This window comes from Phytophthora cinnamomi (assembly GCF_018691715.1).
Source record: "Phytophthora cinnamomi strain GKB4 chromosome Unknown Contig116, whole genome shotgun sequence".
Taxonomy (NCBI): domain Eukaryota; phylum Oomycota; class Peronosporomycetes; order Peronosporales; family Peronosporaceae; genus Phytophthora; species Phytophthora cinnamomi.
In genome coordinates this window covers 51,419-78,139 of record NW_027151049.1, presented here as the reverse complement: position 1 = coordinate 78,139, position 26,721 = coordinate 51,419, and the positions used below count along the sequence as shown (strand labels likewise).

General features: G+C 56.6%; 12 protein-coding genes across 12 annotated transcripts; 11 read left to right on the top strand and 1 right to left on the bottom strand.

Annotated features, from left to right (window-relative positions):
• Positions 1 to 40: 40 nt before the first annotated feature.
• Positions 41 to 2,929, top strand: IUM83_16444 (Retrovirus-related Pol polyprotein from transposon TNT 1-94; the record flags this gene model as incomplete). The annotated part of the gene is made up of 1 exon (XM_067941322.1): positions 41 to 2,929. One exon carries the CDS (start codon positions 41 to 43, stop codon positions 2,927 to 2,929), a length of 2,889 nt encoding a protein of 962 aa, XP_067781633.1.
• A 726-nt stretch (positions 2,930 to 3,655) lies between these two features.
• Positions 3,656 to 4,270, top strand: IUM83_16443 (putative integrase; the record flags this gene model as incomplete). Its single annotated transcript, XM_067941321.1, has 1 exon — positions 3,656 to 4,270. One exon carries the CDS (start codon positions 3,656 to 3,658, stop codon positions 4,268 to 4,270), a length of 615 nt encoding a protein of 204 aa, XP_067781576.1.
• A 3,034-nt stretch (positions 4,271 to 7,304) lies between these two features.
• Positions 7,305 to 7,910, top strand: IUM83_16442 (reverse transcriptase; the record flags this gene model as incomplete). The annotated part of the gene is made up of 1 exon (XM_067941320.1): positions 7,305 to 7,910. The coding sequence occupies one exon, from the start codon at positions 7,305 to 7,307 to the stop codon at positions 7,908 to 7,910; it is 606 nt and encodes a 201-aa protein (XP_067781627.1).
• Positions 7,911 to 8,893: 983 nt separating this feature from the next.
• On the bottom strand, positions 8,894 to 10,392 carry IUM83_16441 (uncharacterized protein; the record flags this gene model as incomplete). Its single annotated transcript, XM_067941319.1, has 2 exons — positions 8,894 to 9,172; positions 9,430 to 10,392. The coding sequence occupies 2 exons, from the start codon at positions 10,390 to 10,392 to the stop codon at positions 8,894 to 8,896; spliced, it is 1,242 nt and encodes a 413-aa protein (XP_067781625.1).
• An 854-nt stretch (positions 10,393 to 11,246) lies between these two features.
• On the top strand, positions 11,247 to 11,576 carry IUM83_16440 (Integrase catalytic core protein; the record flags this gene model as incomplete). The annotated part of the gene is made up of 1 exon (XM_067941318.1): positions 11,247 to 11,576. One exon carries the CDS (start codon positions 11,247 to 11,249, stop codon positions 11,574 to 11,576), a length of 330 nt encoding a protein of 109 aa, XP_067781626.1.
• Positions 11,577 to 11,608: 32 nt separating this feature from the next.
• IUM83_16439 (Integrase catalytic core protein) lies at positions 11,609 to 12,835 on the top strand (the record flags this gene model as incomplete). The annotated part of the gene is made up of 1 exon (XM_067941317.1): positions 11,609 to 12,835. One exon carries the CDS (start codon positions 11,609 to 11,611, stop codon positions 12,833 to 12,835), a length of 1,227 nt encoding a protein of 408 aa, XP_067781547.1.
• A 428-nt stretch (positions 12,836 to 13,263) lies between these two features.
• IUM83_16438 (Gag-pol Polyprotein) lies at positions 13,264 to 15,049 on the top strand (the record flags this gene model as incomplete). Its single annotated transcript, XM_067941316.1, has 2 exons — positions 13,264 to 13,714; positions 13,788 to 15,049. The coding sequence occupies 2 exons, from the start codon at positions 13,264 to 13,266 to the stop codon at positions 15,047 to 15,049; spliced, it is 1,713 nt and encodes a 570-aa protein (XP_067781639.1).
• A 327-nt stretch (positions 15,050 to 15,376) lies between these two features.
• IUM83_16437 (gag-pol polyprotein) lies at positions 15,377 to 16,698 on the top strand (the record flags this gene model as incomplete). The annotated part of the gene is made up of 2 exons (XM_067941315.1): positions 15,377 to 15,959; positions 16,025 to 16,698. 2 exons carry the CDS (start codon positions 15,377 to 15,379, stop codon positions 16,696 to 16,698), a joined length of 1,257 nt encoding a protein of 418 aa, XP_067781542.1.
• Positions 16,699 to 16,736: 38 nt separating this feature from the next.
• IUM83_16436 (Retrovirus-related Pol polyprotein from transposon TNT 1-94) lies at positions 16,737 to 19,479 on the top strand (the record flags this gene model as incomplete). Its single annotated transcript, XM_067941314.1, has 2 exons — positions 16,737 to 18,141; positions 18,224 to 19,479. 2 exons carry the CDS (start codon positions 16,737 to 16,739, stop codon positions 19,477 to 19,479), a joined length of 2,661 nt encoding a protein of 886 aa, XP_067781580.1.
• A 358-nt stretch (positions 19,480 to 19,837) lies between these two features.
• IUM83_16435 (Copia protein) lies at positions 19,838 to 21,351 on the top strand (the record flags this gene model as incomplete). Its single annotated transcript, XM_067941313.1, has 2 exons — positions 19,838 to 20,622; positions 20,697 to 21,351. 2 exons carry the CDS (start codon positions 19,838 to 19,840, stop codon positions 21,349 to 21,351), a joined length of 1,440 nt encoding a protein of 479 aa, XP_067781546.1.
• Positions 21,352 to 21,374: 23 nt separating this feature from the next.
• On the top strand, positions 21,375 to 23,846 carry IUM83_16434 (Integrase catalytic core protein; the record flags this gene model as incomplete). Its single annotated transcript, XM_067941312.1, has 1 exon — positions 21,375 to 23,846. The coding sequence occupies one exon, from the start codon at positions 21,375 to 21,377 to the stop codon at positions 23,844 to 23,846; it is 2,472 nt and encodes an 823-aa protein (XP_067781638.1).
• Positions 23,847 to 24,196: 350 nt separating this feature from the next.
• IUM83_16433 (Copia protein) lies at positions 24,197 to 26,679 on the top strand (the record flags this gene model as incomplete). The annotated part of the gene is made up of 2 exons (XM_067941311.1): positions 24,197 to 24,978; positions 25,053 to 26,679. The coding sequence occupies 2 exons, from the start codon at positions 24,197 to 24,199 to the stop codon at positions 26,677 to 26,679; spliced, it is 2,409 nt and encodes an 802-aa protein (XP_067781637.1).
• Between the last annotated feature and the right edge of the window lie 42 nt (positions 26,680 to 26,721).

Below are 26,721 nucleotides of genomic sequence, written 5' to 3'. Positions count from 1 at the left end.
GCTCGGCGCTCGCGAAGGTAAAGGGCCGTTCAAGCTGAGCATGACACCGGTGATGCCTGACGAGGCCAATATGGCAAGCTCGAAGGATCGCAAAGGGGACACCACGTCGTACCTCTGGCACCTTCGACTTGGTCACATTGGCCATGGCGGTCTAGACGCCATCGTCAAGAAGGGCTACGGCTCTGGCATCGACATGACGTCGGTGAAGCAGTGGGAGCTGTGCGACGGATGCTCAGTCGGCAAGCAAACGCGAGTGAGCTACATGAAGTCGTCTCCAAACCGTGCGAAGCAAGTGCTGGAAGTGGTTCACAGCGATGTGTGCGGCCCCATGCAGACGTCTACGTTTGGTGGCAAGCGCTACTTCGTCACGTTCATCGACGACAAGTCGCACTTCTGTGTGGTGTACTTGATGCGGAACAAGTCGGAGGTGGCCGCCAAGTTCGCTGAGTTCGTTGCGTTGGCTGAAACGCAGACCGGCAAGCGTGTGAAAACGCTCCGGAGCGACAACGGTGACGAGTACACTTCGCGCGAGATGGCCAAGTTCTGCAGCGACCGTGGTATCGTGCAGAAGTTCACACCGCCGTATACGCCACAGCTGAACGGCGTGGCGGAACGGATGAACCGGACGTTGGTGGAGTGTGCGCGCTGCATGTTGGAGCATGCCGGGTTGTCGAAGGGTTACTGGGGTGAAGCGGTAGTGACAGCCACGTTCCTCCGGAACCGGTGTCCGATACGCGCCATTAGCCACGATAAGTCGCCGCACCAAGTTTGGACGGGAAAGAAGCCACTGCTGGCGAACCTCAAGGTGTTTGGTTGCCACGCGTACGTGCTGGTCCCGAAGGCGAAGCGGTCCAAGTTTGACGCCCGGTCGGTGCGTTGCTGGTTCCTGGGGTACTCGGAGCACGAGAAAGCGTATCGGTTTGAAGAGATCGAGAGCGGTCGCGTGTTGGTGAGCCGCGACGCGCAGTTCATGGAAGACGTCTTCGACGGTGGGAGACGCAAATATGCTACGAAGGAGGTGGTGATTGGTCTTCCAGATGAAGACGATGAAGATGCCACGAATGAAGAGACTCCATCGGATGAGGACGACAGTGAGGATGAGGCTGCGCGGGATGAAGACTTCGAACCCGGCAGCAAGCGACACCCGCGGACGCAGTCACTAGAAGAAGCCGTGGAGGTGCCGAGGGCCAAGCGATATGCGCCGCAGAATGGACGTTCGACGCTGGATGAGATGTCTGCGGCGGCCCAAGAGAGTCAAGATTTTGAGGCTGCGTACGTCGTGGATTCAGTGGGAGAGATGCCGACTACGTTCAAGTCGGCGATGGAATCCAGCGACGCAGCCAAGTGGAAGGAAGCATGCGACTCGGAGTACGACTCGCTGCTCAAGAACAAGACGTGGGAAGTGGTGCCACTGCCGAAGGGACGCAAGACCATCGGCAACAGATGGGTGTTTCGCGTGAAGGAGAACCAGGCTGGAGAGGTCGAACGGTTCAAGGCGCGTCTGGTGGCCAAGGGGTTCTCGCAGAAGTACGGCATCGACTACGGCGAGACCTTCGCTCCAGTGGCCAAGTTCACGTCGATCCGGGCCGTGCTGAGTTTGGCCGCCAAGTATGGTCTCAAGCTGCATCAGATGGATGTGAAGACGGCGTTCCTGAATGGCGGCTTGGACGAAGAGATCTACATGGTGCAACCGGACGGCTACGTCGATGAAGACCACCCGGACTACGTGTGCAAGCTGAAGCAGTCATTGTACGGGTTGAAACAGTCGCCGCGCATGTGGAACAAGACCATCGACGAGTTCATGCTGAAGCTGGGGTTCACCAAGTGCGAGTCCGACCATTGCGTCTACGTGAAACGCGACGGACACAGCATGATCTTCGTGGTCATCTACGTGGACGACCTGATCCTGGCCAGCAACGACGACGAACTGATGGAGTCGACCAAGCGCGCACTCAGCAAACGGTTCGAAATGACAGACCTCGGCGAGCTTACGTACTTCCTCGGCATGGAGATCAAGAACGACTTGGAGTCCGGCAAGGTGACGATGCGGCAGACCAAGTTTCTCAAATCGATCCTGAGCAAGTTCGGCATGCAGGACAGCAAACCCGTGAAGACGCCGCAGGATCCAGGACTTAAGTTGACCAAGAACATGTGCGAGGGTGGCTGCAAGCACGAAGACACGATGAAGAACGTGCCGTATCGGAGTGCTGTCGGCGCGTTGATGTACCTGATGGTGGCGACGCGTCCGGACCTGGCTGCTGCAGTAGGCGTGCTGAGTCAGTTCGCCGCCGACCCGTGTCCCACACACTGGCAAGCCCTCAAGCGTGTGTTCCGGTATCTGCAAGCCACGACCACGCATGGCATCGAGTTCTCGAAGGGTGACGGCTGCGGAGTTGTGTGTGGCTACTCGGACGCAGACTGGGCTGGTGACATCGAATCGAGAAGAAGTACAAGCGGCTACGCGTTCATGATGAACGGCGGGTGCATCAGCTGGAGGAGCAAGAAGCAGCGGACGGTGGCGCTGTCATCTACAGAGGCGGAGTACATGGCGCTGTCAGAGGCGACGCAGGAGGCGGTGTGGCTCAAGGTGTTTCTGCGCGAGCTCGGCGAAATGGCAAGCGATGAAGCAATCAAGATCTACGAGGACAACCAAGGCTCCATCGCGTTGGCCAAGAACCCGGAGTTCCACAAGCGCACCAAGCACATCGACATTCGCTACCACTTCGTGCGTGAGAAGGTGGAAGACGGTCAGGTGGTGTTGGAGTACTGCTCGACGAAGGACATGCTGGCCGACATCATGACGAAGGCGATCACTTCGGTGCAGTTCGAAGTTCTGCGACACAAGCTGGGGATCCAAGGTGCAGCCGACGTCGAGTCGCGTGGGAATGTTGTCAAGGGATCGCCTCGACCAGCTGCGGTGTACCAGTAAGGTACCGGTGTAACCTTCACTCAGTGGTGCCGCCATCGTTCGTGTGATGATGGGACGAGGATTACGGGACGCTGGTGATGGGACGCGTGGGTACAAGATTGTGGGTACAGGATGGGCATCTACGTGGCACTCGCTGATTGGCTGAAGGACCTTCTATCCAGTTAGGAATCCAGTAGAGTGTATCCAGCAGGAATATCCAGTGGCTTAGAGGTAGCAAGCAGTTCGCGAACTAAGGACCTAAATCAATCTCTTTGAATTCTGAGATCAAGTGCTCAAACGACCTTTACTTTTCAAGGTGGAGTTTGATGGTACTGAAATGCACATCGCACAGAAGAAGTCGAAGAAAATCGTGGCTTCTGCGGACCTGATCGACGGCCTCTACTGGCTCCGAGTCCCAAGCTGCGCTGCGAATTCGGTGTCCAAGGCGTCGGTCAACGCGGTGGATCTTCATGCGCGTTTGGGTCACGCGCCGAATGACGTTCTTCGGAAGATGATCTCAAGTGGCATGGTGACGGGTGCGAAAATGCCGACATCGTCGAAGAAGTCAAGCCAATGTCGTGGGTGCCAACAAGGGAAAATGGTGCAAAAGCCCTTCCCAAGCAACCCGAATAAGCGCAAGTACAAGCCGTTCGAGATCCTCCACTTCGACATTTGCGGGCCCATGGAGGAAGACTCGCTGGGTGACAGCCGCTATTTGCTGCTCACACGGACGAAGCCAGCGGCTGCATGTCGGGATTCTGTCTGCGAGCCAGGTCGGAGAGTGAAGGCTGCTCGCGCCGATTCATCACCAAGGTGGAGAAGCAATTCGATGCCAGGGTGAAGTTCGTGCGCCATGACGGAGCCAAGGAGTTCGCGACCAATTCGCTCTTGGCGTACTACGAAGACCACGGCATCGAAGTGCAGCCCACGGTTCGGTATGCGCATCAAACCAACGCGACGGCTGAACGCGCCAACCGAACCATCGTGACCATCGGCCGCAGCATGCTTCACTACGCCGGGTTGGACAAGACGTTCTGGGCGGAAGCAGCGATGACGGCGATCTACATCAAGAATCGTCTGCCGTCCCCCAAGTTGCCCGACAAAACTCCGTTCGAGATCGTCTACAAGTCCAAGCCCAACGTCAAGCACATGCGGATCTTCGGGTGCAAGGCCTACGTTTTGACGCCGAAGGAGAAGCGACTCAAGTGGGACCCCAAAGCTCGTGAAGGAATTTTCATGGGTTACGAGGAGCGTTCCAAGGCGTATCGAGTTTATGACATCGAGGCGGGGCAGGTGGTCATCTCTCGTGATGTCACATTTGTAACGGGGTTACACGTACAAGTGGCTGCAAGCCACTTGTGAATTTAACAGATAGGTTATTTGTTAAACGTTTTGGATACTTCCTCACATTGGTGTAAGACACACCGATGGATACATTGAAGTGGACCACCACAGTGAGTGGTCCACACATACCCAAAGATCTTATTGGTAGAAAGCAGCATCTTTCACCAATCAGAGACATATTAGCATATTAGCGGGGCTCTGACAGCCAGCCGCTGCCAGTTTTTTAGCCCTTTCACAGATTTTGAGATGATAAACAGTTTTAGCAGCTTTTAGAGGAAGATCAATTTACAAACAATACAGTTCTCATTTTACCTAATCTAAGGAAATCACTTGTTACTTAACTTATATTTGTTACTTAACTTATATTTGTGTATTCAAATATAATTAACCTAAGTAATTACTAAGTACTTACGCTTCCTCATACACGTTGCGCAACGTGTAAGCTAAAGTAGTGAGTCAAGTTAGACCCACTACACCTGGTAGCACTTTGTAGTCCGTCCAACGACCGACTACGTGACGTTCGTACGCGGCGTACGAACGCGGAGCGAAGCACGGAGGTGCCCATGGAGAGCTCCAACACGCCTGCAACGCATGTTGCACGCGCTGACTGCCCCCACCTGTCTGACCCAGGTGGAGGCCCTCCAACGACTGTCAACAGTCATTGGAGAAGCGGCGATAGCTACAATGCTGCGTACGCTATCGCCGACGGAGCAACATGGTGTTGCTCTGGGCTTCATCATGAAGGAGCAGCGTGATGCTGCTTCCTCAGTGACGGCGTCGTCAGGGACGACACCGCGCGCTCAACCATTAAAGTTGAGCGTAAGCAATTACGTGGGAAGAGAGGGCGAGCCTCTCCTCCGATGAGAGGGCTTGTCGAACTCGACATTGCTCGAGCCATAGCGGCTCGACGCATCGTCGACCCGCTGTCGAAGGTCGCGTTCGCCATCTTGGCGGACGCGCAAGGAGTTGGGCGTATGGACGCCGACTCTCCGATCCCACGTGCTTCAGCACGTACGAAGTAAGCTCAAAGAGGAGCTCAAACAAGCGTTTGAGCCCCCGCAAACGAGTTCCGGTCGAGGGCGGAGTTCCTCGACCTTCAGCAGGATAAGCATGACGTCCATGCTTACGCGCGCAGCGCGCACGATATTGACTGGTATCAAATATCGTGACTAACCGATTGACGAGGCGACCAAGGTCGTCACGTTCATGAAGGGGCTTAGAGATGGGCCTGTGAAGACCTATCTCTTCCGAGAGTACCCGAGTACTCTCGAAGCTGCAATCACTCTTGCCATGCAAGAAGAGTTTAGCCTGCGGCAGGCTAAACCCATGTAAACGTTGCCACCGAGGCCGCAACCGCCCAGCGAGGACGGGAGGTGCGGCAGCCAGGACGGGAGGTCCGGAACCAATGGACCTCTCGAGCGCAACAACTGGTTACTGGTTAGGCCAGCAGCAGGGAGGTAACGTGCGATGCTTCCGCTGCGGAAGGATGGACGGTCACTTTGCACGGGAGTACAGCCCCATACAGCCCCATGCCCCTGGAGGTGGAAGCCAGCAGGGGAGGTCGGCGATGCTATGCATCGCCGCGGACCAACAAAAAACGCGAACATCCAGTAGGCGCGGGGCGCCCTACAGCTGGATGCAGTCGTGGCGACGCGACACTCGGGCACGCGACACTGAGGACTGCAGCCCCCAGTGAGACCAGCTCTCACTATAAGAAACAAGATGACAGGCCAAACCTAGTCATCTTGAAGGTTTACGAAGAGAGCGAGTGCCGACTCCTTCGACACTGAGGACTGCAGATCAGGCGCGTCGAGCAACTTTGTTCGACTACGAAGCCTGTCGAGACTTGAAGGTTTACTTCGAGGAGGTAGATACTCCTTCGACCTCGAAGTCTTCTGGAGGTATGACTGGCAACAGGTGCCATCGTAAAGACCGAGAAGCGTCGTGAAAGTGCGCTTCTCCTACAAACAACGAGTGTTTGTCGAACACTTTATCGTCCTGACCTGGACGATGGAGACGCCGATACCGCGAAAGATGTTATCATCGTCCCTGACCCAGCGGTTCGATGGCCGGGAGCACCGTTTACAGTGCTCTGGACTTGCGAGACGGATTTTATCAAATCCTAATGCGTGAGAGCGATACCCTTATCACGGCAGTGAGCACGCCAAGCGGCATGCTCTGGGAATGGCTAGTAATGCCACAGGGGCTTAAGAACGCCCCAGCGACTTTCAACAGGTGCGTGATACACTTGTTGCGCTCGGAGCGCGACTTCGCACCGAGCTACTTCGACGATGTATTCATCCACAGCCGGGCTGTGGACGGGAAGACCGACGTAGAGATGCACAGGGTGCATCTCCGGAAGCTACTCGAGCTTATGCGAAAGCATAAGCTCTACGCGAACCTGAAGAAGTGTATCTTCGGGCGAGCGAGATACCCGTCCTCGGGTGTCTCGTAGGGAAGAATGGTGTTCGCCCTGACCCGGAAAAGGTCAGAGTGATAAATGAATGGCCAACGCCTTCAAGTGTCAAGGAACTGAGACAGTTCCTTGGCCACGTACTTGTGCAAGTACGTGGAGGATTATGCGGGCAAGATCCGCCCGCTGTCACAGCTTCTTAAGAAAGAAGCTGTGTGGAATTAGACACCCGATTGCCAAAGGCATTCGATGCAGTCAAGCGGGGCTTGACTGAGGCGCCGATCTTGGCAGTGGCTGACCAAGATCGCCCATTTCACGTAGTGTGTGACGCATCCGATTTCGCGATCGGATGCGCGTTAACGCAGCACGATCACGAGGGCCGTGATCGTGTCGTCTACCAATCACGTCAGCTGAAGCCAGCTGAGCGCAATTATCCGGTGCATGACAAGGAACTCCTTGCCATGAAGTATGCACTCGCAAAGTTCCGAGTGTACTTGCTTGGGAGTAGACCATTTGTGGTCTACACCGACCATGCTTCACTGCGCACCGCAGTGAAGTCGCCACATTTCACAAAGAATGGCGAGATGGCTCTCATTCTTTGCGGAGTATAACTTCCGGGTCGAATACAAACCCGGAAGATTGAACGTGGTGGCCGACGCGTTATCACGTCGGCCGGACTATGCAGAAGCTGTTGACGTCAATGCCATTGACGCCATGCGATCGAGCAAACCCACATCATCTCTGTTGGATGATGTGAAGGCCGCGTACGCGCACGACGCGGACGCGAAGCTCGTGCTGGCCTATGGCACAGCGCCTTCCGACAAGTCCCGTCAGAAGCTGCCCAAGCACCTTCGAGCGCGTGCACACCGCTTTCGTGTGCACGACGGACTGCTACTCTACAACGCAGTCGACGACAACGCGGATCGCGTTGTCGTACCAAATGACCATGACCTGCGACTCAGGATCATGTACGAGTATCATGATGCCCCGACTGCGGGACATCTCGGACGTGAGAAGACTTACGTCCTTCTCACGCGCGACTTCTACTGGCACCACCAGTATAAGTGGGTGCGCAAGTACATCCGTGCTTGCGAGGTATGCCAACGCGTGAAGCCTGCGCCGTTTGCGCAGGCTCCATTACAATCACTACCGACTCCGTCGGAGTGTTGGAAGTCCATGTCTTTGGACTTCATCTTTGGTCTTCCCCCGGATAGCGGAGGAACACCGGTGTTGTGGTCTTTGTAGACCGTTTCAGCAAGATGGTACATCTTGCTGCGGTGCCAGCAGAGGTGACCGCGAAGCAGACAGCCCGTCTGCTCGTCGACATGGTGTTCAAACACCATGGCATGCCGTCCGACATCGTGTCGGACAGAGACCCGCGCTTCACAGCGCACCTGTGGCAAGAAGTGTTTACACTTCTTGGGAGCCAGCTTTCCATGTCGACTGCGGATCATCCGCAGACGGACGGTCAAACCGAGCGCGTGAATCGCGTGCTCGTCGATATGTTGAAGAGCTACGCTCACTCGTTCCAATACTGGAGCGAGTGCTTATCGATGGCAGAGTTTGCCATCAATAACTCAGTGCATGTCTCGACCGGGCATACACCGTTCTACGTGAATGCCATGCGGCATCCACGTCTACCGAGTTTACTCGGAGTGATGGCTCCCACTTTAAGTGGGGAGGATCTACGACTGCGATACAGCAGCCGCAGAAACCGCTGACACTTGCACAGTGTCAGCTGCAACAATGGACAAACCACATGAGTCTGCGCAGGGCGCAGACTCCCTAACAACAAGGACAAGGCCACGGGTCTGCGCAGGGCGCAGACACCGCAAGAACCACGCAGAGGCCGGGCCTCTAGCGGAGAGCGAGCTGAATGACTTCAGCTCGGATGCAATCAGTTTCATCACCAAAGACAAGCCGTGATTCGGTTTGTCCAAGACATATAGCAGCTTCTGTTGATCAACAGAAGCTGAACGCAGACAATGCGGGCAGAGGCAACACAAATGAATTTAAAGTTGGTTCATTAGTTTTGTTAGCTACACAAAACCTGCCTAGACATGCAGTTTCGGATTTCAGAGCAAGCAAGCTTGCTCCGCGCTTCATCGGGCCGTTCACTGTGTTGACACGGCACGGCAACGCATACACGCTAGACATACCGTCTAACATGCGCCTCCATCCGACCTTTTACGTCGGACGGCTGAAGCCATACCTGCAGCACGAGCCATCTAGCTCGGCTGACCCGAAGCCTCGGCAGGAGCCGAGGCAGAAGCGGAGGACTTGGCCTCGGCGACGAGCAACCTCTCCTCCAGCGCGCGGACGCGCTGGAGCAACCCCTTCATCTGGGTCCCCAGCTCGACTTGGATATTCGAGGCGGTCTGGGAGACCGCCGCGACTTGGGCCTTCTGGTTCGCCAGCTCCTGTTTCAGGGCGGCGAAGTCAGCGCCCTGCAGACGCTCCACGACGGTCACCCGGTCGTGGAGAGGCGCATACTGATCAGCCCGGGGCTGATCATACCCGGGGCGTGTTCCACCCCCGCCACCGCCGATCCGTGACGCCCGCGACTCAACCTGCTGGATTGTTGAGCGGATTGTTGACCATAGTATCCCGAAAACGAACCCTCAAGGGGCTCGTTTTCGTATTCGTTGGAGAGGATTTCCTCCCCATCAAGATACATGGGAGCCGCGGAACGTCTTGCTGGAGGACGTTCCGGAAATGGTGAGGGCGTGCGAGGAGCAGTACGCGCTGGCGCAGCGGAAGTAACACGAGCGCTGCGATCATCGCTAGCGCCCGAACCCTCACGTGCTAAGAACTTAGCACGGAGCTCTTTGAGACTTTCGGGCACACGGAACGACGTGTACCCGTTCAGGTCGCGGTCGCTCAAGCGGACCGCACCTGGGAAGCACTTCGTGCACTGAAAGCCCTCGGGCACAGCGCACGGCACATTTGCCTCCTCAGCAGCAACATGAAGTTGCTCCAGCTTTCCACGCTTCGAGTACGTCTCGAAGCGATCACGCGCTTGCTTAATCCGATCACGGTAAGCACTCGGCCTCTTGTTGAAGTTCTCAACAAAGGCGTTCCAGCTTTGACAAAGTGCCTGCCATTCGGGCACTTTGCTGCGAGAAGAGGTCTTCTTGCTTTGAAACCATCGGAGCTCATGAAAGAGTCCGATGTAGTAATCGCGCCTTTGATGCGTATCCGCATCAAAGTGCAGCTCGGCAGCCACAGCGTCATCTTTGATGGCGCTGCATACGTACAGCGGTACCTCATTCGGAGGTACCGAGTTCCCAAACCGGTCCGCAATCTCGGATGCGGACGGCATCCACGGATCGCGCGCTGCAGGCGCAGCGCGCGGAGAGCCTTGAGCTTTGACATCACGCGCTGCAGCAGCAGCGCGCGGAGTACTGAGAGCCCCAGCTGAAGCGAGTGGGGTATCACTCTCAGTACGCGAACGCTTCGAGCTCGAAGCGTCCGATTCGTCCCCTTCACGCGGGCGAACGTTCTTGGCGTGAGGGTCGAGCGATTCGCTCGACACTGAGTCTTTACGCTTTGAGGGCGAGTCCTCCTCGCCCTCCATGTCTTCATCGTCGTCGTCGAAGTCGACGACGTCACCGTACTTCGCCTTCTGGCGTTCGAGTAGTCGTCGATGGAGAGATGACTCCCCATCGACTTTGCGGACTTCTTCTGAGGCGCGCTCATCGTTGAATGAGCGCGGATTTCTTCTCAAACGCGGAGAATTGACGAATGGTCAATTCCAAAGATTGACGTGCGGGGACCCCGCGCGTCTAACCTGGGGGGATGGTGTAACGGGGTTACACGTACAAGTGGCTGCAAGCCACTTGTGAATTTAACAGATAGGTTATTTGTTAAACGTTTTGGATACTTCCTCACATTGGTGTAAGACACACCGATGGATACATTGAAGTGGACCACCACAGTGAGTGGTCCACACATACCCAAAAGATCTTATTGGTAGAAAGCAGCATCTTTCTACCAATCAGAGACATGCATATTAGCGGGGCTCTGACAGCCAGCCGCTGCCAACCCTTTCACAGATGATAAACAGTTTTTAGCAGCTTTTAGAGGAAGATCAATTTACAAACAATACAGTTCTCATTTTACCTAATCTAAGTCACTTGGAAATCCTTTTGTTACTTAACTTATATTTGTGTATTCAAATATAATTAACCTAAGTAATTACTAAGTACTTACGCTTCCTCATACACGTTGCGCAACGTGTAAGCTAAAGTAGTGAGTCAAGTTAGACCCACTACAACATTCGATGAGTCCAGCTTCGACGACTCTAAGGCTGCTGATGGTGAAGAAGTCAACCGCCTCACCGACGATTTCGACGACATGCAAGTCTCCGACGACTCCGGCACAAGGGTGTTCACTCAGGCGGGGAAGCGCAAATTGCGTCCGGACAACCAAGATCGCGACAACGTTCGCCGTCCTCGTCGCAGCGCTGGACTCGAAGAAGCAAGTGCGCCTGGACGCTCGGAAGACGAAGATTAACGTGAATCTACGGCGGCGCAAGAAGAGAAATCGGAAGAAGACGATGAAGACGGCTCGACCCCACCCATGTTCTGGCGTGCAAGTGCGAATGCTGTGGAAGCAAGTGACAGCGCGGAGCCGAAGACGTTTCAAGAAGCTGTGAACGGACCAGACCAAGTCCAGTGGCGCAAGGCAATTCGCGCCGAAGTCAAGTCAATGCGGCTGCGAGGTGTTTTCCGCGCCGCCAAACTGCCCAACAACCAGCGCGCAGTCGGTATCAAGTGGGTGTTCAAGATCAAGCGCAACGCGGACGGATCGATCGAGAAGTTCAAGGCTCGGCTCGTCGCGAAAGGCTTCGTGCAGAAGTATGGACCGAGACGTTTTCGCCCGTGGTCAAGTACGTCACGCTGCGAATGATCATTGCGGTTGCCAAGTACTTCGGATGACCGATGGACCAGCTCGACGTGGTGACTGCGTTCCTGTACGGCTTGATGAAGGAGAAGGTGTTCTGCAGCGTGCCTGAAGGCGTGGAACTGGACGACGGTTTCGACTGCGTGGAACTGCTCAAGGCGATTTATGGACTCAAGCAAGCATCGCGCGTATGGAACGAGACCTTCGACGAGTATGTGCGCTCCATCGGATTTCGCGTATCAAGCTACGACCCCTGCCTCTACATCAAGGTCGTCGACGGCGAATGCGTTCTGCTGCTGGTCTACGTGGACGACGGGTTGGTGACCGGAAGTTCGGCTGATATGATCGCGAAAGTCAAGCGCCAACTCAAGTCGCGGTTCGAGATGACCGACAGTGGCAAGTGTTCCTTCATCCTCGGGATCGAGGTGGTCGACAACGCGGGTGGCAGTGTTACGCTGAGCCAAGCTCGCTACATCAATGACATCCTGGAGCGCTTCTGCATGCAAGACTGCAAACACGCTGCAAGTCCGGTCGACATCAGCATGAAGCTGGTCTCAAGCGACGCCATGACCAAGTTGGACGCGCCATTTCGCGAGGCTGTCGGTGCACTCATGCACTCGATGACATCGACTCGCCCGGACATTGCGTTCGCTGTCGGCTACGTGTCACGCTTCATGGAGAACCCGCAAGTCGAGCACTGGATTGCGGTCAAGCGCATCTTCCGCTACCTTCAAGGGACCAAGTCGCACGGAATCCGCTTCTCGCCGGGCAAGGACATCGACTTTCAAGGTTACTCGGATGCCGACTGGGCTGGTGATCTTAGTGATCGCAAGTCTACGTCGGGCTACCTGTTCCAAGTCGCCGGTGGACCGATCTCGTGGGGTTCGAAGAAGCAGTCAAGTGTGTCGCTATCGACAAGTGAGGCCGAGTACATCGCACTAAGTTTGGCGATTCAAGAAGGCAAGTGGGTGCACAAGCTGCTGTGCGAGATCCGGGTTGCTGCAGGCGGAGTCACGCCCGAGTTGAAGATTTTCGAAGACAACCAGTCGTGCATCAAGATGACCAAGAACCCCGCCAACCATGGCCGCGCCAAGCACATCGACATCAAGTACCATCACATCCGCGACGAAGTCAAGCGCGGCGAAGTGATCGTCGAGTACTGCGAGACTGCCACCATGCTGGCCGACATCATGACCAAGGGACTTGCCGGACCACGCCACAAGGACTTGACGGCTGCGCTCGGCGTTCACGCGTGTTCGCATTGAGGGGGCGTGTTGCAGGGTACTGAACCTTGGTACACTGTACCAGTTCCGAGGTATCCGAACCGGTTAACCGAACCGGTCCAATACGACCACACGTTGATTAGACGAGTAGGTTGATTGGACGAGCAGTGTAGAATGATGGTTGATTAGACGCACTAGTTGATAGGACGCACGGCCGCGTGTCTTTAGCACTAGCCTAGGGTGTAAGCTCCAACAATCCAATCACTTCTGAATTTCGATTCAACCCCCCAAGTGACCTTCCTCACCTCGCCCCAAGCCTCGGCGGTGTCTACGAACAAGTCTTCAAGTGCAAGATCCCAGTACGACCTTCTTCAGACACCACGTCGTACCTCTGGCACCTTCGACTTGGTCACATTGGCCATGGCGGTCTAGACGCCATCGTCAAGAAGGGCTACGGCTCTGGCATCGACATGACGTCGGTGAAGCAGTGGGAGCTGTGCGACGGATGCTCACTCGGCAAGCAAACGCGAGTGAGCTACATGAAGTCGTCTCCAAACCGTGCGAAGCAAGTGCTGGAAGTGGTTCACAGCGATGTGTGCGGCCCCATGCAGACGTCTACGTTTGGTGGCAAGCGCTACTTCGTCACGTTCATCGACGACAAGTCGCACTTCTGTGTGGTGTACTTGATGCGGAACAAGTCGGAGGTGGCCGCCAAGTTCGCTGAGTTCGTTGCGTTGGCTGAAACGCAGACCGGCAAGCGTGTGAAAACGCTCCGGAGCGACAACGGTGGCGAGTACACTTCGCGCGAGATGGCCAAGTTCTGCAGCGACCGTGGTATCGTGCAGAAGTTCACGCCGCCGTACACGCCACAGCTGAACGGCGTGGCGGAACGGCGTGGCGGAACGGATGAACCGGACGTTGGTGGAGTGTGCGCGCTGCATGTTGGAGCATGCCGGGTTGTCGAAGGGTTACTGGGGTGAAGCGGTGGTGACAGCCACGTTCCTCCGGAACCGGTGTCCGACACGCGCCATTAGCCACGATAAGTCGCCGCACCAAGTTTGGACGGGAAAGAAGCCACTGCTGGCGAACCTCAAGGTGTTTGGTTGCCACGCGTACGTGCTGGTCCCGAAGGCGAAGCGGTCCAAGTTTGACGCCCGGTCGGTGCGTTGCCGGTTCCTGGGGTACTCGGAGCACGAGAAAGCGTATCGGTTTGAAGAGATCGAGAGCGGTCGCGTGTTGGTGAGCCGCGACGCGCAGTTCATGGAAGACGTCTTCGACGGTGGGAGACGCAAATATGCTACGAAGGAGGTGGTGATTGGTCTTCCAGATGAAGACGATGAAGATGCCACGGATGAAGAGACTCCGTCCGAATCGGATGAGGACGGCAGTGAGGATGAGGCTGCGCGGAATGAAGACTTCGAACCCGGCAGCAAGCGACACCCGCGGACGCAGTCACTAGAAGAAGCCGTGGAGGTGCCGAGGGCCAAGCGATATGCGCCGCAGAATGGACGTTCGACGCTGGATGAGATGTCTGCGGCGGCCCAAGAGAGTCAAGATTTTGAGGCTGCGTACGTCGTGGATTCAGTGGGAGAGATGCCGACTACGTTCAAGTCGGCGATGGAATCCAGCGACGCAGCCAAGTGGAAGGAAGCATGCGACTCGGAGTACGACTCGCTGCTCAAGAACAAGACGTGGGAAGTGGTGCCACTGCCGAAGGGACGCAAGACCATCGGCAACAGATGGGTGTTTCGCGTGAAGGAGAACCAGGCTGGAGAGGTCGAACGGTTCAAGGCGCGTCTGGTGGCCAAGGGGTTCTCGCAGAAGTACGGCATCGACTACGACGAGACCTTCGCTCCAGTGGCCAAGTTCACGTCGATCCGGGCCGTGCTGAGTTTGGCCGCCAAGTATGGTCTCAAGCTGCATCAGATGGATGTGAAGACGGCGTTCCTGAATGGCGGCTTGGACGAAGAGATCTACATGGTGCAACCGGACGGCTACGTCGATGAAGACCACCCGGACTACGTGTGCAAGCTGAAGCAGTCATTGTACGGGTTGAAGCAGTCGCCGCGCATGTGGAACAAGACCATCGACGAGTTCATGCTGAAGCTGGGGTTCACCAAGTGCGAGTCCGACCATTGCGTCTACGTGAAACGCGACGGACACAGCTGTTGTCAAGGGATCGCCGCGACCAGCTGCGGTGTACCAGTAAGGTACCGGTGTGACCTTCACTCAGTGGTGCCGCCATCATTCGTGTGATGATGGGACGAGGATTACGGGACGCTGATGATGGGACGAGGATTACAGGACGCTGATGATGGGACGCGTGGGTACAAGATTGTGGGTACAGGATGGGCATCTACGTGGCACTCGCTGATTGGCTGAAGGACCTTCTATCCAGTTAGGAATCCAGTAGAGTGTATCCAGCAGGAATATCCAGTAGGCTTAGAGGTAGCACGCAGTTCGCGAACTAAGGACCTAAATCAATCACTTTGCATTCTGACATCTAGTGCTCAAACGACCTTCCTTTTGGTTATGAGCCCAAGCCCCGTTTTCCCTGCTGAAGACTCCGACTACGCTTTCGCCATGGACGCCGCCTCGACCACGACCTCTCGCATCAACAAGTTCGACGGAACCAACTTCCACACGTGGAAGTTCAAGATGGCGATGGTGCTCGAGGAACGAGACCTGTGGGAAGTGACAAGTGGAGAGATCAAGCTGGAGCACTGCGCCACTACGCTGGACCAAACGACGTTCAAGAGGAAGTCTCGCAAGGCGCTGGCGATCATCTGTCTCGCGATGGAAGATTCGCAGCTGCCGCTGGTCCGGTCGGCGAAGGATGCGTACGATGCATGGTCAAAACTGGAAGGACACTTCGAGAAGAAGAGTTTGGCCAACAAGCTCTTCCTTCGTCGACGTTTCTTCACGACGATGATGGCGGAAGGTGATGATGTGCTGGAGCACATCAACAAGATCAAGACTCTGGCGGAGCAGCTCGACGCAGTGGGCGCTCCGGTCAGCGAGGATGACTTGGTGATCACGCTTCTTGGGAGTCTCAGCGAGTCGTACCAGTTCCTCATCACGGCGTTGGAGTCGAGAGCCGACTCGCTGTCGTGGGAACTCGTGACGGCTCGGCTGCTGCATGAGGACATGAAGCGCAAGGAGCAAGGTGGCGGCGTCGACGGAGCCGCGCACGGTCAAGGCCAAGCGTTCATGACAAGCGACAACGGCAAGCGCAGGGACGGCAGGCGACCGCCAACAAGGCCAGCGCCTGCCACTACTGTGGGGAGCAAGGACATTGGATCGCCAAGTGTCCTGTGCGAATCCGCGAGAACGCGGAGCGGCAGAGGCCGCAGCGAGCGAACGTCGCGCAGAGTGAGGACGACTCTGGCGACTTCCTCTTCTCGGTTGGTGGTGGGAGCAACACCACCAAGTCGAATGAGGTGTGGCTGGTCGACTCGGGTGCGACGCAGCACATGACCAGTTCCAAGAAGTTCATGAGGAACTACAAGAAGATCTCGCCGGTGGACGTGCATCTCGCGGACGACGGTGTGGTGCAAGCGATCGGGAGAGGCGACATCGTGATGAAGATGCAGACCCCGCGCGGCGTCAAGAAGGGTGTGCTCACGAATGTGTGGCACATTCCCAAGTTGTCGCGCAACCTGTTCTCCGTCGGCAGATTCACCAAGGACGTCGGGCCTGTGACGTTCGAGAGCGACGGGTGCTTCACGGAGACGAAGGGTCTCAAGTGGAAGCTCGGCGCTCGCGAAGGCAAAGGGCTGTTCAAGCTGAGCATGACACCGGTGATGCCTGACGAGGCCAATGTGGCAAGCTCGAAGGATCGCAAGGGGACACCACGTCGTACCTCTGGCACCTTCGACTTGGTCACATTGGCCATGGCGGTCTAGACGCCATCGTCAAGAAGGGCTACGGCTCTGGCATCGACATGACGTCGGTGAAGCAGTGGGAGCTGTGCGACGGATGCTCACTCGGCAAGCAAACGCGAGTGAGCTACATGAAGTCGTCTCCAAACCGTGCGAAGCAAGTGCTGGAAGTGGTTCACAGCGATGTGTGCGGCCCCATGCAGACGTCTACGTTTGGTGGCAAGCGCTACTTCGTCACGTTCATCGACGACAAGTCGCACTTCTGTGTGGTGTACTTGATGCGGAACAAGTCGGAGGTGGCCGCCAAGTTCGCTGAGTTCGTTGCGTTGGCTGAAACGCAGACCGGCAAGCGTGTGAAAACGCTCCGGAGCGACAACGGTGGCGAGTACACTTCGCGCGAGATGGCCAAGTTCTGCAGCGACCGTGGTATCGTGCAGAAGTTCACGCCGCCGTACACGCCACAGCTGAACGGCGTGGCGGAACGGATGAACCGGACGTTGGTGGAGTGTGCGCGCTGCATGTTGGAGCATGCCGGGTTGTCGAAGGGTTACTGGGGTGAAGCGGTGGTGACAGCCACGTTCCTCCGGAACCGGTGTCCGACACGCGCCATTAGCCACGACAAGTCGCCGCACCAAGTTTGGACGGGAAAGAAGCCACTGCTGGCGAACCTCAAGGTGTTTGGTTGCCACGCGTACGTGCTGGTCCCGAAGGCGAAGCGGTCCAAGTTTGACGCCCGGTCGGTGCGTTGCCGGTTCCTGGGGTACTCGGAGCACGAGAAAGCGTATCGGTTTGAAGAGATCGAGAGCGGTCGCGTGTTGGTGAGCCGCGACGCGCAGTTCATGGAAGACGTCTTCGACGGTGGGAGACGCAAATATGCTACGAAGGAGGTGGTGATTGGTCTTCCAGATGAAGACGATGAAGATGCCACGGATGAAGAGACTCCGTCCGAATCGGATGAGGACGGCAGTGAGGATGAGGCTGCGCGGGATGAAGACTTCGAACCCGGCAGCAAGCGACACCCGCGGACGCAGTCACTAGAAGAAGCCGTGGAGGTGCCGAGGGCCAAGCGATATGCGCCGCAGAATGGACGTTCGACGCTGGATGAGATGTCTGCGGCGGCCCAAGAGAGTCAAGATTTTGAGGCTGCGTACGTCGTGGATTCAGTGGGAGAGATGCCGACTACGTTCAAGTCGGCGATGGAATCCAGCGACGCAGCCAAGTGGAAGGAAGCATGCGACTCGGAGTACGACTCGCTGCTCAAGAACAAGACGTGGGAAGTGGTGCCACTGCCGAAGGGACGCAAGGCCATCGGCAACAGATGGGTGTTTCGCGTGAAGGAGAACCAGGCTGGAGAGGTCGAACGGTTCAAGGCGCGTCTGGTGGCCAAGGGGTTCTCGCAGAAGTACGGCATCGACTACGACGAGACCTTCGCTCCAGTGGCCAAGTTCACGTCGATCCGGGCCGTGCGTGAGTTTGGCCGCCAAGTATGGTCTCAAGCTGCATCAGATGGATGTGAAGACGGCGTTCCTGAATGGCGGCTTGGACGAAGAGATCTACATGGTGCAACCGGACGGCTACGTCGATGAAGACCACCCGGACTACGTGTGCAAGCTGAAGCAGTCATTGTACGGGTTGAAGCAGTCGCCGCGCATGTGGAACAAGACCATCGACGAGTTCATGCTGAAGCTGGGGTTCACCAAGTGCGAGTCCGACCATTGCGTCTACGTGAAACGCGACGGACACAGCATGATCTTCGTGGTCATCTACGTGGACGACCTGATCCTGGCCAGCAACGACGACGAGCTGATGGAGTCGACCAAGCGCGCACTCAGCAAACGGTTCGAAATGACAGACCTCGGCGAGCTTACGTACTTCCTCGGCATGGAGATCAAGAACGACTTGGAGTCCGGCAAGGTGACGATGCGGCAGACCAAGTTTCTCAAGTCGATCCTGAGCAAGTTCGGCATGCAGGACAGCAAACCCGTGAAGACGCCGCAGGATCCAGGACTTAAGTTGACCAAGAACATGTGCGAGGGTGGCTGCAAGCATGAAGACACGATGAAGAACGTGCCGTATCGGAGTGCTGTCGGCGCGTTGATGTACCTGATGGTGGCGACGCGTCCGGACCTGGCTGCTGCAGTAGGCGTGCTGAGTCAGTTCGCCGCCGACCCGTGTCCCACACACTGGCAAGCCCTCAAGCGTGTGCTCCGGTATCTGCAAGCCACGCCCACGCATGGCATCGAGTTCTCGAAGGGTGACGGCTGCGGAGTTGTGTGTGGCTACTCGGACGCAGACTGGGCTGGTGACATCGAATCGAGAAGAAGTACAAGCGGCTACGCGTTCATGATGAACGGCGGGTGCATCAGCTGGAGGAGCAAGAAGCAGCGGACGGTGGCGCTGTCATCTACAGAGGCGGAGTACATGGCGCTGTCAGAGGCGACGCAGGAGGCGGTGTGGCTCAAGGTGTTTCTGCGCGAGCTCGGCGAAATGGCAAGCGATGAAGCAATCAAGATCTACGAGGACAACCAAGGCTCCATCGCGTTGGCCAAGAACCCGGAGTTCCACAAGCGCACCAAGCACATCGACATTCGCTACCACTTCGTGCGTGAGAAGGTGGAAGACGGTCAGGTGGTGTTGGAGTACTGCTCGACGAAGGACATGCTGGCCGACATCATGACGAAGGCGATCACTTCTGTGCAGTTCGAAGTTCTGCGACACAAGCTGGGGATCCAAGGTGCAGCCGACGTCGAGTCGCGTGGGAATGTTGTCAAGGGATCGCCTCGACCAGCTGCGGTGTACCAGTAAGGTACCGGTGTGACCTTCACTCAGTGGTGCCGCCATCATTCGTGTGATGATGGGACGAGGATTACGGGACGCTGATGATGGGACGAGGATTACGGGACGCTGATGATGGGACGCGTGGGTACAAGATTGTGGGTACAGGATGGGCATCTACGTGGCACTCGCTGATTGGCTGAAGGACCTTCTATCCAGTTAGGAATCCAGTAGAGTGTATCCAGCAGGAATATCCAGTAGGCTTAGAGGTAGCAAGCAGTTCGCGAACTAAGGACCTAAATCAATCACTTTGCATTCTGACATCAAGTGCTCAAACGACCTTTACTTTTCCAACTACGACCTTCTTCAGGTTATGAGCCCAAGCACCATGTCCTCTGTCCAAGACACCAAGATCTCCATCGACAAGTTCAACGGCGACAACTACGCCACGTGGAACCGCTACATGCGTGGCGTGTTCCTGACCAAGTCGGTGTGGAGCGTCGTGAACCGCGAGACGAAACCAAGCTTCGCGGACACGAGGGCCAAGGACGACTACGTCAAGTCGAGCAACATCGCGTTCGGCCTGATGTTGCTCCACATGGATGCTGACTACCATCATGTGGTCGACGACTGCGAGGAAGCGTGGGTGGCCTGGACGCGACTGCGTTCGCTCTACGGGGGGTCGCAGAAGGCTGGACGCATCTACCTGAAGCGCCAGCTCTTCAGCATGGAGATGGCAGAAGGCGGCAATGTGCTTCATCATTGCAATGAAGTCCTCAACATCAGCGCCAAGCTCAGCAACATCGGCGCCAAGATGGAGGATGAAGACGTGGCGATCTGCTTGCTCAGGAGTCTGCCCAAGAGTTTCGAGAACGTCGTTCTCAACTTGGAGATGAGCAACGCAGAGCTGCGCACTCAAGATGTGATCAAGGTGCTCACGAATGAGCACATCAAGCGGCAGGGCGAGAAGACGGCTCAGGTGAAGATTGAAGACGCTGCGAGGGCCTTCAATGCCGAGCGTGAAAGTCGCCACTGCACGTACTGCGGAAAATCGGGGCACGTCGTGGAAAAGTGCTGGACCAAGCAGAAGGAGAGAATCGAGGTGCACGACGTGGCCGGTCTGGTCGCGGTGCGAACAACGTCCAGTGGCGTGACGACAGCGATGACGACTGCGTCGCGTTCGCGGTCTCTATGGAGTGTGGAGTCTCCAGGACCAACAAGTTTCAAGGCTCATGGGCGATCGACAGTGGTGCCACGCACCACATCTGCAACGACAAGGCCAAGTTTGTCGACATCAACGTGTGCGACGAAGGTGAACTCACGGTCGCCAACGGCAACACGGCCAAAATCATGGGAGTCGGGACGGCCATGCAGCGGGTCACTTTGCCCAACGGCAAGGAGCACGACATCCGCATTCAAGATGCACTTTACGTGCCAAGCATGAACAAGAACCTGCTTTCGGTGCCGCAGATCAACCGAAGCGGACTGTTCAAGGTGGTGTTTGATGGTGCTGAAATGCACATCGCACAGAAGAAGTCGAAGAAAATCGTGGCTTCCGCGGACCTGATCGACGGCCTCTACTGGCTCCGAGTCCCAAGCTGCGCTGCGAATTCGGTGTCCAATGCGTCGGTCAACGCGGTGGATCTTCATGCGCGTTTGGGTCACGCGCCGAACGACGTTCTTCGGAAGATGGTCTCAAGTGGCATGGTGACGGGTGCGAAAATGCCGACATCGTCGAAGAAGTCAAGCCAATGTCGTGGGTGCCAACAAGGGAAAATGGTGCAAAAGCCCTTCCCAAGCAACCCGAACAAGCGCAAGTACAAGCCATTCGAGTTCCTCCACTTCGACATCTGCGGGCCCATGGAGGAGAGTCGCTGGGTGGCAGCCGCTACTTGCTGCTGATCACGGACGAAGCCAGCGGCTGCATGTCGGGATTCTGTCTGCGAGCCAGGTCGGAGAGCGAAGGCTGCTTGCGCCGATTCATCACCAAGGTGGAGAAGCAATTCGATGCCAGGGTGAAGTTCGTGCGCCATGACGGAGCCAAGGAGTTCGCGACCAATTCGCTCTTGGCGTACTACGAAGACCACGGCATCGAAGTGCAGCCCACGGTTCGGTATGCGCACCAAACCAACGCGACGGCTGAACGCGCCAACCGAACCATCGTGACCATCGGCCGCAGCATGCTTCACTACGCTGGGTTGGACAAGACGTTCTGGGCGGAAGCAGCGATGACGGCGATTTACATCAAGAATCGTCTGCCGTCACCCAAGTCGCCCGACAAAACTCCGTTCGAGATCGTCTACAAGTCCAAGCCCAACGTCAAGCACATGCGGATCTTCGGGTGCAAGGCCTACGTTTTGACGCCGAAGGAGAAGCGACTCAAGTGGGACCCGAAAGCTCGTGAAGGAATTTTCATGGGTTACGAGGAGCGTTCCAAGGCGTATCGAGTTTATGACATCGAGGCGGGGCAGGTGGTCATCTCTCGCGATGTCACATTCGATGAGTCAAGCTTCGACGACTCCAAGGCTGCTGATGGTGAAGAAGTCAACCGACTTACCGACGTTTTCGACGACATGCAAGTCTCCGAGGACTCCGGCACAAGGGTGTTCACGCAGGCGGGGAAGCGCAAATCGCGTCCGGACAACCAAGATCGCGACAATGTTCGGCGTCCTCGTCGCAGTGCTGGACTCGAAGAAGCAAGTGCGCCTGGACGCTCGGAAGATGAAGACCAACGTGAATCTACGGCGGCGCAAGAAGAAAAATCGGAAGAAGACGATGAAGACGGCTCGACCCCACCCATGTTCTGGCGTGCAAGTGCGAATGCTGTGGAAGCAAGTGACAGCGCGGAGCCGAAGACGTTTCAAGAAGCTGTGAACGGACCAGACCAAGTCCAGTGGCGCAAGGCAATTCGCGCCGAACTCAAGTCAATGCGGCTGCGAGGTGTTTTCCGCGCCGCCAAACTGCCCAACAACCAGCGCGCAGTCGGTACCAAGTGGGTGTTCAAGATCAAGCGCAACGCGGACGGATCGATCGAGAAGTTCAAGGCTCGGCTCGTCGCGAAAGGCTTCGTGCAGAAGTATGGCATCGACTACACCGAGACGTTTTCGCCCGTGGTCAAGTACGTCACGCTGCGAATGATCATTGCGGTTGCCAAGTACTTCGGATGGCCGATGGACCAGCTCGACGTGGTGACTGCGTTCCTGTACGGCTTGATGAAGGAGAAGGTGTTCTGCAGCGTGCCTGAAGGCGTGGAACTGGACGACGGTTTCGACTGCGTGGAACTGCTCAAGGCGATTTACGGACTCAAGCAAGCTTCGCGAGTTTGGAACGAGACCTTCGACGAGTATGTGCGCTCCATCGGTTTTCGCGTGTCAAGCTACGACCCCTGCCTCTACATCAAGGTCGTCGACGGCGAATGCGTTCTGCTGCTGGTCTACGTGGACGACGTCTTGGTGACCGGAAGTTCAGCTGATATGATCGCGGAAGTCAAGCGCCAACTCAAGTCGCGGTTCGAGATGACCGACAGTGGCAAGTGTTCCTTCATCCTCGGGATCGAGGTGGTCGACAACGCGGATGGCAGTGTTACGCTGAGCCAAGCTCGCTACATCAACGACATCCTGGAGCGCTTCGGCATGCAAGACTGCAAACCCGCTGCAAGTCCGGTCGACATCAGCATGAAGCTAGTCTCAAGCGACGCCATGACCAAGTTGGACGCGCCATTTCGCGAGGCTGTCGGTGCACTCATGCACTTGATGACATCGACTCGCCCGGACATTGCGTTCGCTGTCGGCTACGTGTCACGCTTCATGGAGAACCCGCAAGTCGAGCACTGGATTGCGGTCAAGCGCATCTTCCGCTACCTTCAAGGGACCAAGTCGCACGGAATCCGCTTCTCGCCGGGCAAGGACATCGACTTTCAAGGTTACTCGGATGCCGACTGGGCTGGTGATCTTAGTGATCGCAAGTCTACGTCGGGCTACCTGTTCCAAGTCGCCGGCGGACCGATCTCGTGGGGTTCCAAGAAGCAGTCAAGTGTGTCGCTCTCGACAAGCGAGGCCGAGTACATCGCACTGAGTTTGGCGATTCAAGAAGGCAAGTGGGTGCACAAGCTGCTGTGCGAGATCCTGGTTGCTGCAGGCGGAGTCACGCCCGAGTTGAAGATTTTCGAAGACAACCAGTCGTGCATCAAGATGACCAAGAACCCCGTCAACCATGGCCGCGCCAAGCACATCGACATCAAGTACCATCACATCCGCGACGAAGTCAAGCGCGGCGAAGTGATCGTCGAGTACTGCGAGACTGCCACCATGCTGGCCGACATCATGACCAAGGGACTTGCCGGACCACGCCACAAGGACTTGACGGCTGCGCTCGGCGTTCACGCGTGTTCGCATTGAGGGGCGTGTTGCAGGGTACTGAACCTTGGTACACTGTACCAGTTCCGAGGTACCCGAACCGGTTAACCGAACCGGTCCAATACGACCACACGTTGATTAGACGAGTAGGTTGATTGGACGAGTAGTGTAGAATGATGGTTGATTAGACGCACTAGTTGATAGGACGCACGGCCGCGTGTCTTTAGCACTAGCCTAGGGTGTAAGCTCCAACAATCCAATCACTTCTGAATTTCGATTCAACCCCCCAAGTGACCTTCCTCGCCTCGCCCCAAGCATCGGCGGTGTCTACGACCAAGTCAGCCAGTGCAAGATCCCAGTACGACCTTCTTCCGGTTATGAGCCCAAGCACCATGTCCTCTGTCCAAGACACCAAGATCTCCATCGACAAGTTCAACGGCGACAACTACGTCACGTGTATCCGCTACATGCGTGGCGTGTTCCTGACCAAGTCGGTGTGGAGCGTCGTGAACCGCGAGACGAAACCAAGCTTCGCGGACACGAGGGCCAAGGACGACTACGTCAAGTCGAGCAACATCGCGTTCGGCCTGATGTTGCTCCACATGGATGCTGACTACCATCATGTGGTCGACGACTGCGAGGAAGCGTGGTGGCCTGGACGCGACTGCGTTCGCTCTACGGGGTCGCAGAAGGCTGGACGCATCTACCTGAAGCGCCAGCTCTTCAGCATGGAGATGGCAGAAGGTGGCAATGTGCTTCATCATTGCAATGAAGTCCTCAACATCAGCGCCAAGCTCAGCAACATCGGCGCCAAGATGGAGGATGAAGACGTGGCGATCTGCTTGCTCAGGAGTCTGCCCAAGAGTTTCGAGAACGTCGTTCTCAACTTGGAGATGAGCAACGCAGAGCTGCGCACTCAAGATGTGATCAAGGTGCTCACGAATGAGCACATCAAGCGGCAGGGCGAGAAGACGGCTCAGGTGAAGATTGAAGACGCTGCGAGGGCCTTCAATGCCGAGCGTGAAAGTCGCCACTGCACGTACTGCGGAAAATCGGGGCACGTCGTGGAAAAGTGCTGGACCAAGCAGAAGGAGAGAATCGAGGTGCACGACGTGGCCGGTCTGGTCGCGGTGCGAACAACGTCCAGTGGCGTGACGACAGCGATGACGACTGCGTCGCGTTCGCGGTCTCTATGGAGTGTGGAGTCTCCAGGACCAACAAGTTTCAAGGCTCATGGGCGATCGACAGTGGTGCCACGCACCACATCTGCAACGACAAGGCCAAGTTTGTCGACATCAAGGTGTGCGACGAAGGTGAACTCACGGTCGCCAACGGCAACACGGCCAAGATCATGGGAGTCGGGACGGTCATGCAGCGGGTCACTTTGCCCAACGGCAAGGAGCGCGACATCCGCATTCAAGATGCACTTTACGTGCCAAGCATGAACAAGAACCTGCTCTCGGTGCCGCAGATCAACCGAAGCGGACTGTTCAAGGTGGTGTTTGATGGTGCTGAAATGCACATCGCACAGAAGAAGTCGAAGAAAATCGTGGCTTCCGCGGACCTGATCGACGGCCTCTACTGGCTCCGAGTCCCAAGCTGCGCTGCGAATTCGGTGTCCAAGGCGTCGGTCAACGCGGTGGATCTTCATGCGCGTTTGGGTCACGCGCCGAATGACGTTCTTCGGAAGATGGTCTCAAGTGGCATGGTGACGGGTGCGAAAATGCCGACATCGTCGAAGAAGTCAAGCCAATGTCGTGGGTGCCAACAAGGGAAAATGGTGCAAAAGCCCTTCCCAAGCAACCCGAACAAGCGCAAGTACAAGCCGTTCGAGTTCCTCCACTTCGACATTTGCGGGCCCATGGAAGAAGAGTCGCTGGGTGGCAGCCGCTACCTGCTGCTCATCACGGACGAAGCCAGCGGCTGCATGTCGGGATTCTGTCTGCGAGCCAGGTCGGAGAGTGAAGGCTGCTTGCGCCGATTCATCACCAAGGTGGAGAAGCAATTCGATGCCAGGGTGAAGTTCGTGCGCCATGACGGAGCCAAGGAGTTCGCGACCAATTCGCTCTTGGCGTACTACGAAGACCACGGCATCGAAGTGCAGCCCACGGTTCGGTATGCGCACCAAACCAACGCGACGGCTGAACGCGCCAACCGAACCATCGTGACCATCGGCCGCAGCATGCTTCACTACGCCGGGTTGGACAAGACGTTCTGGGCGGAAGCAGCGATGACGGCGATTTACATCAAGAATCGTCTGCCGTCACCCAAGTCGCCCGACAAAACTCCGTTCGAGATCGTCTACAAGTCCAAGCCCAACGTCAAGCACATGCGGATCTTCGGGTGCAAGGCCTACGTTTTGACGCCGAAGGAGAAGCGACTCAAGTGGGACCCGAAAGCTCGTGAAGGAATTTTCATGGGTTACGAGGAGCGTTCCAAGGCGTATCGAGTTTATGACATCGAGGCGGGGCAGGTGGTGATTTCTCGCGATGTCACATTCGATGAGTCAAGATTCGACGACTCCACGGCTGCTGATGGTGAAGAAGTCAACCGACTTACCGACGTTTTCGACGACATGCAAGTCTCCGAGGACTCCGGCACAAGGGTGTTCACGCAGGGGGGAAGCGCAAATCGCGTCCGGACAACCAAGATCGCGACAATGTTCGGCGTCCTCGTCGCAGTGCTGGACTCGAAGAAGCAAGTGCGCCTGGACGCTCGGAAGACGAAGACCAACGTGAATCTACGGCGGCGCAAGAAGAAAAATCGGAAGAAGACGATGAAGACGGCTCGACCCCACCCATGTTCTGGCGTGCAAGTGCGAATGCTGTGGAAGCAAGTGACAGCGCGGAGCCGAAGACGTTTCAAGAAGCTGTGAACGGACCAGACCAAGTCCAGTGGCGCAAGGCAATTCGCGCCG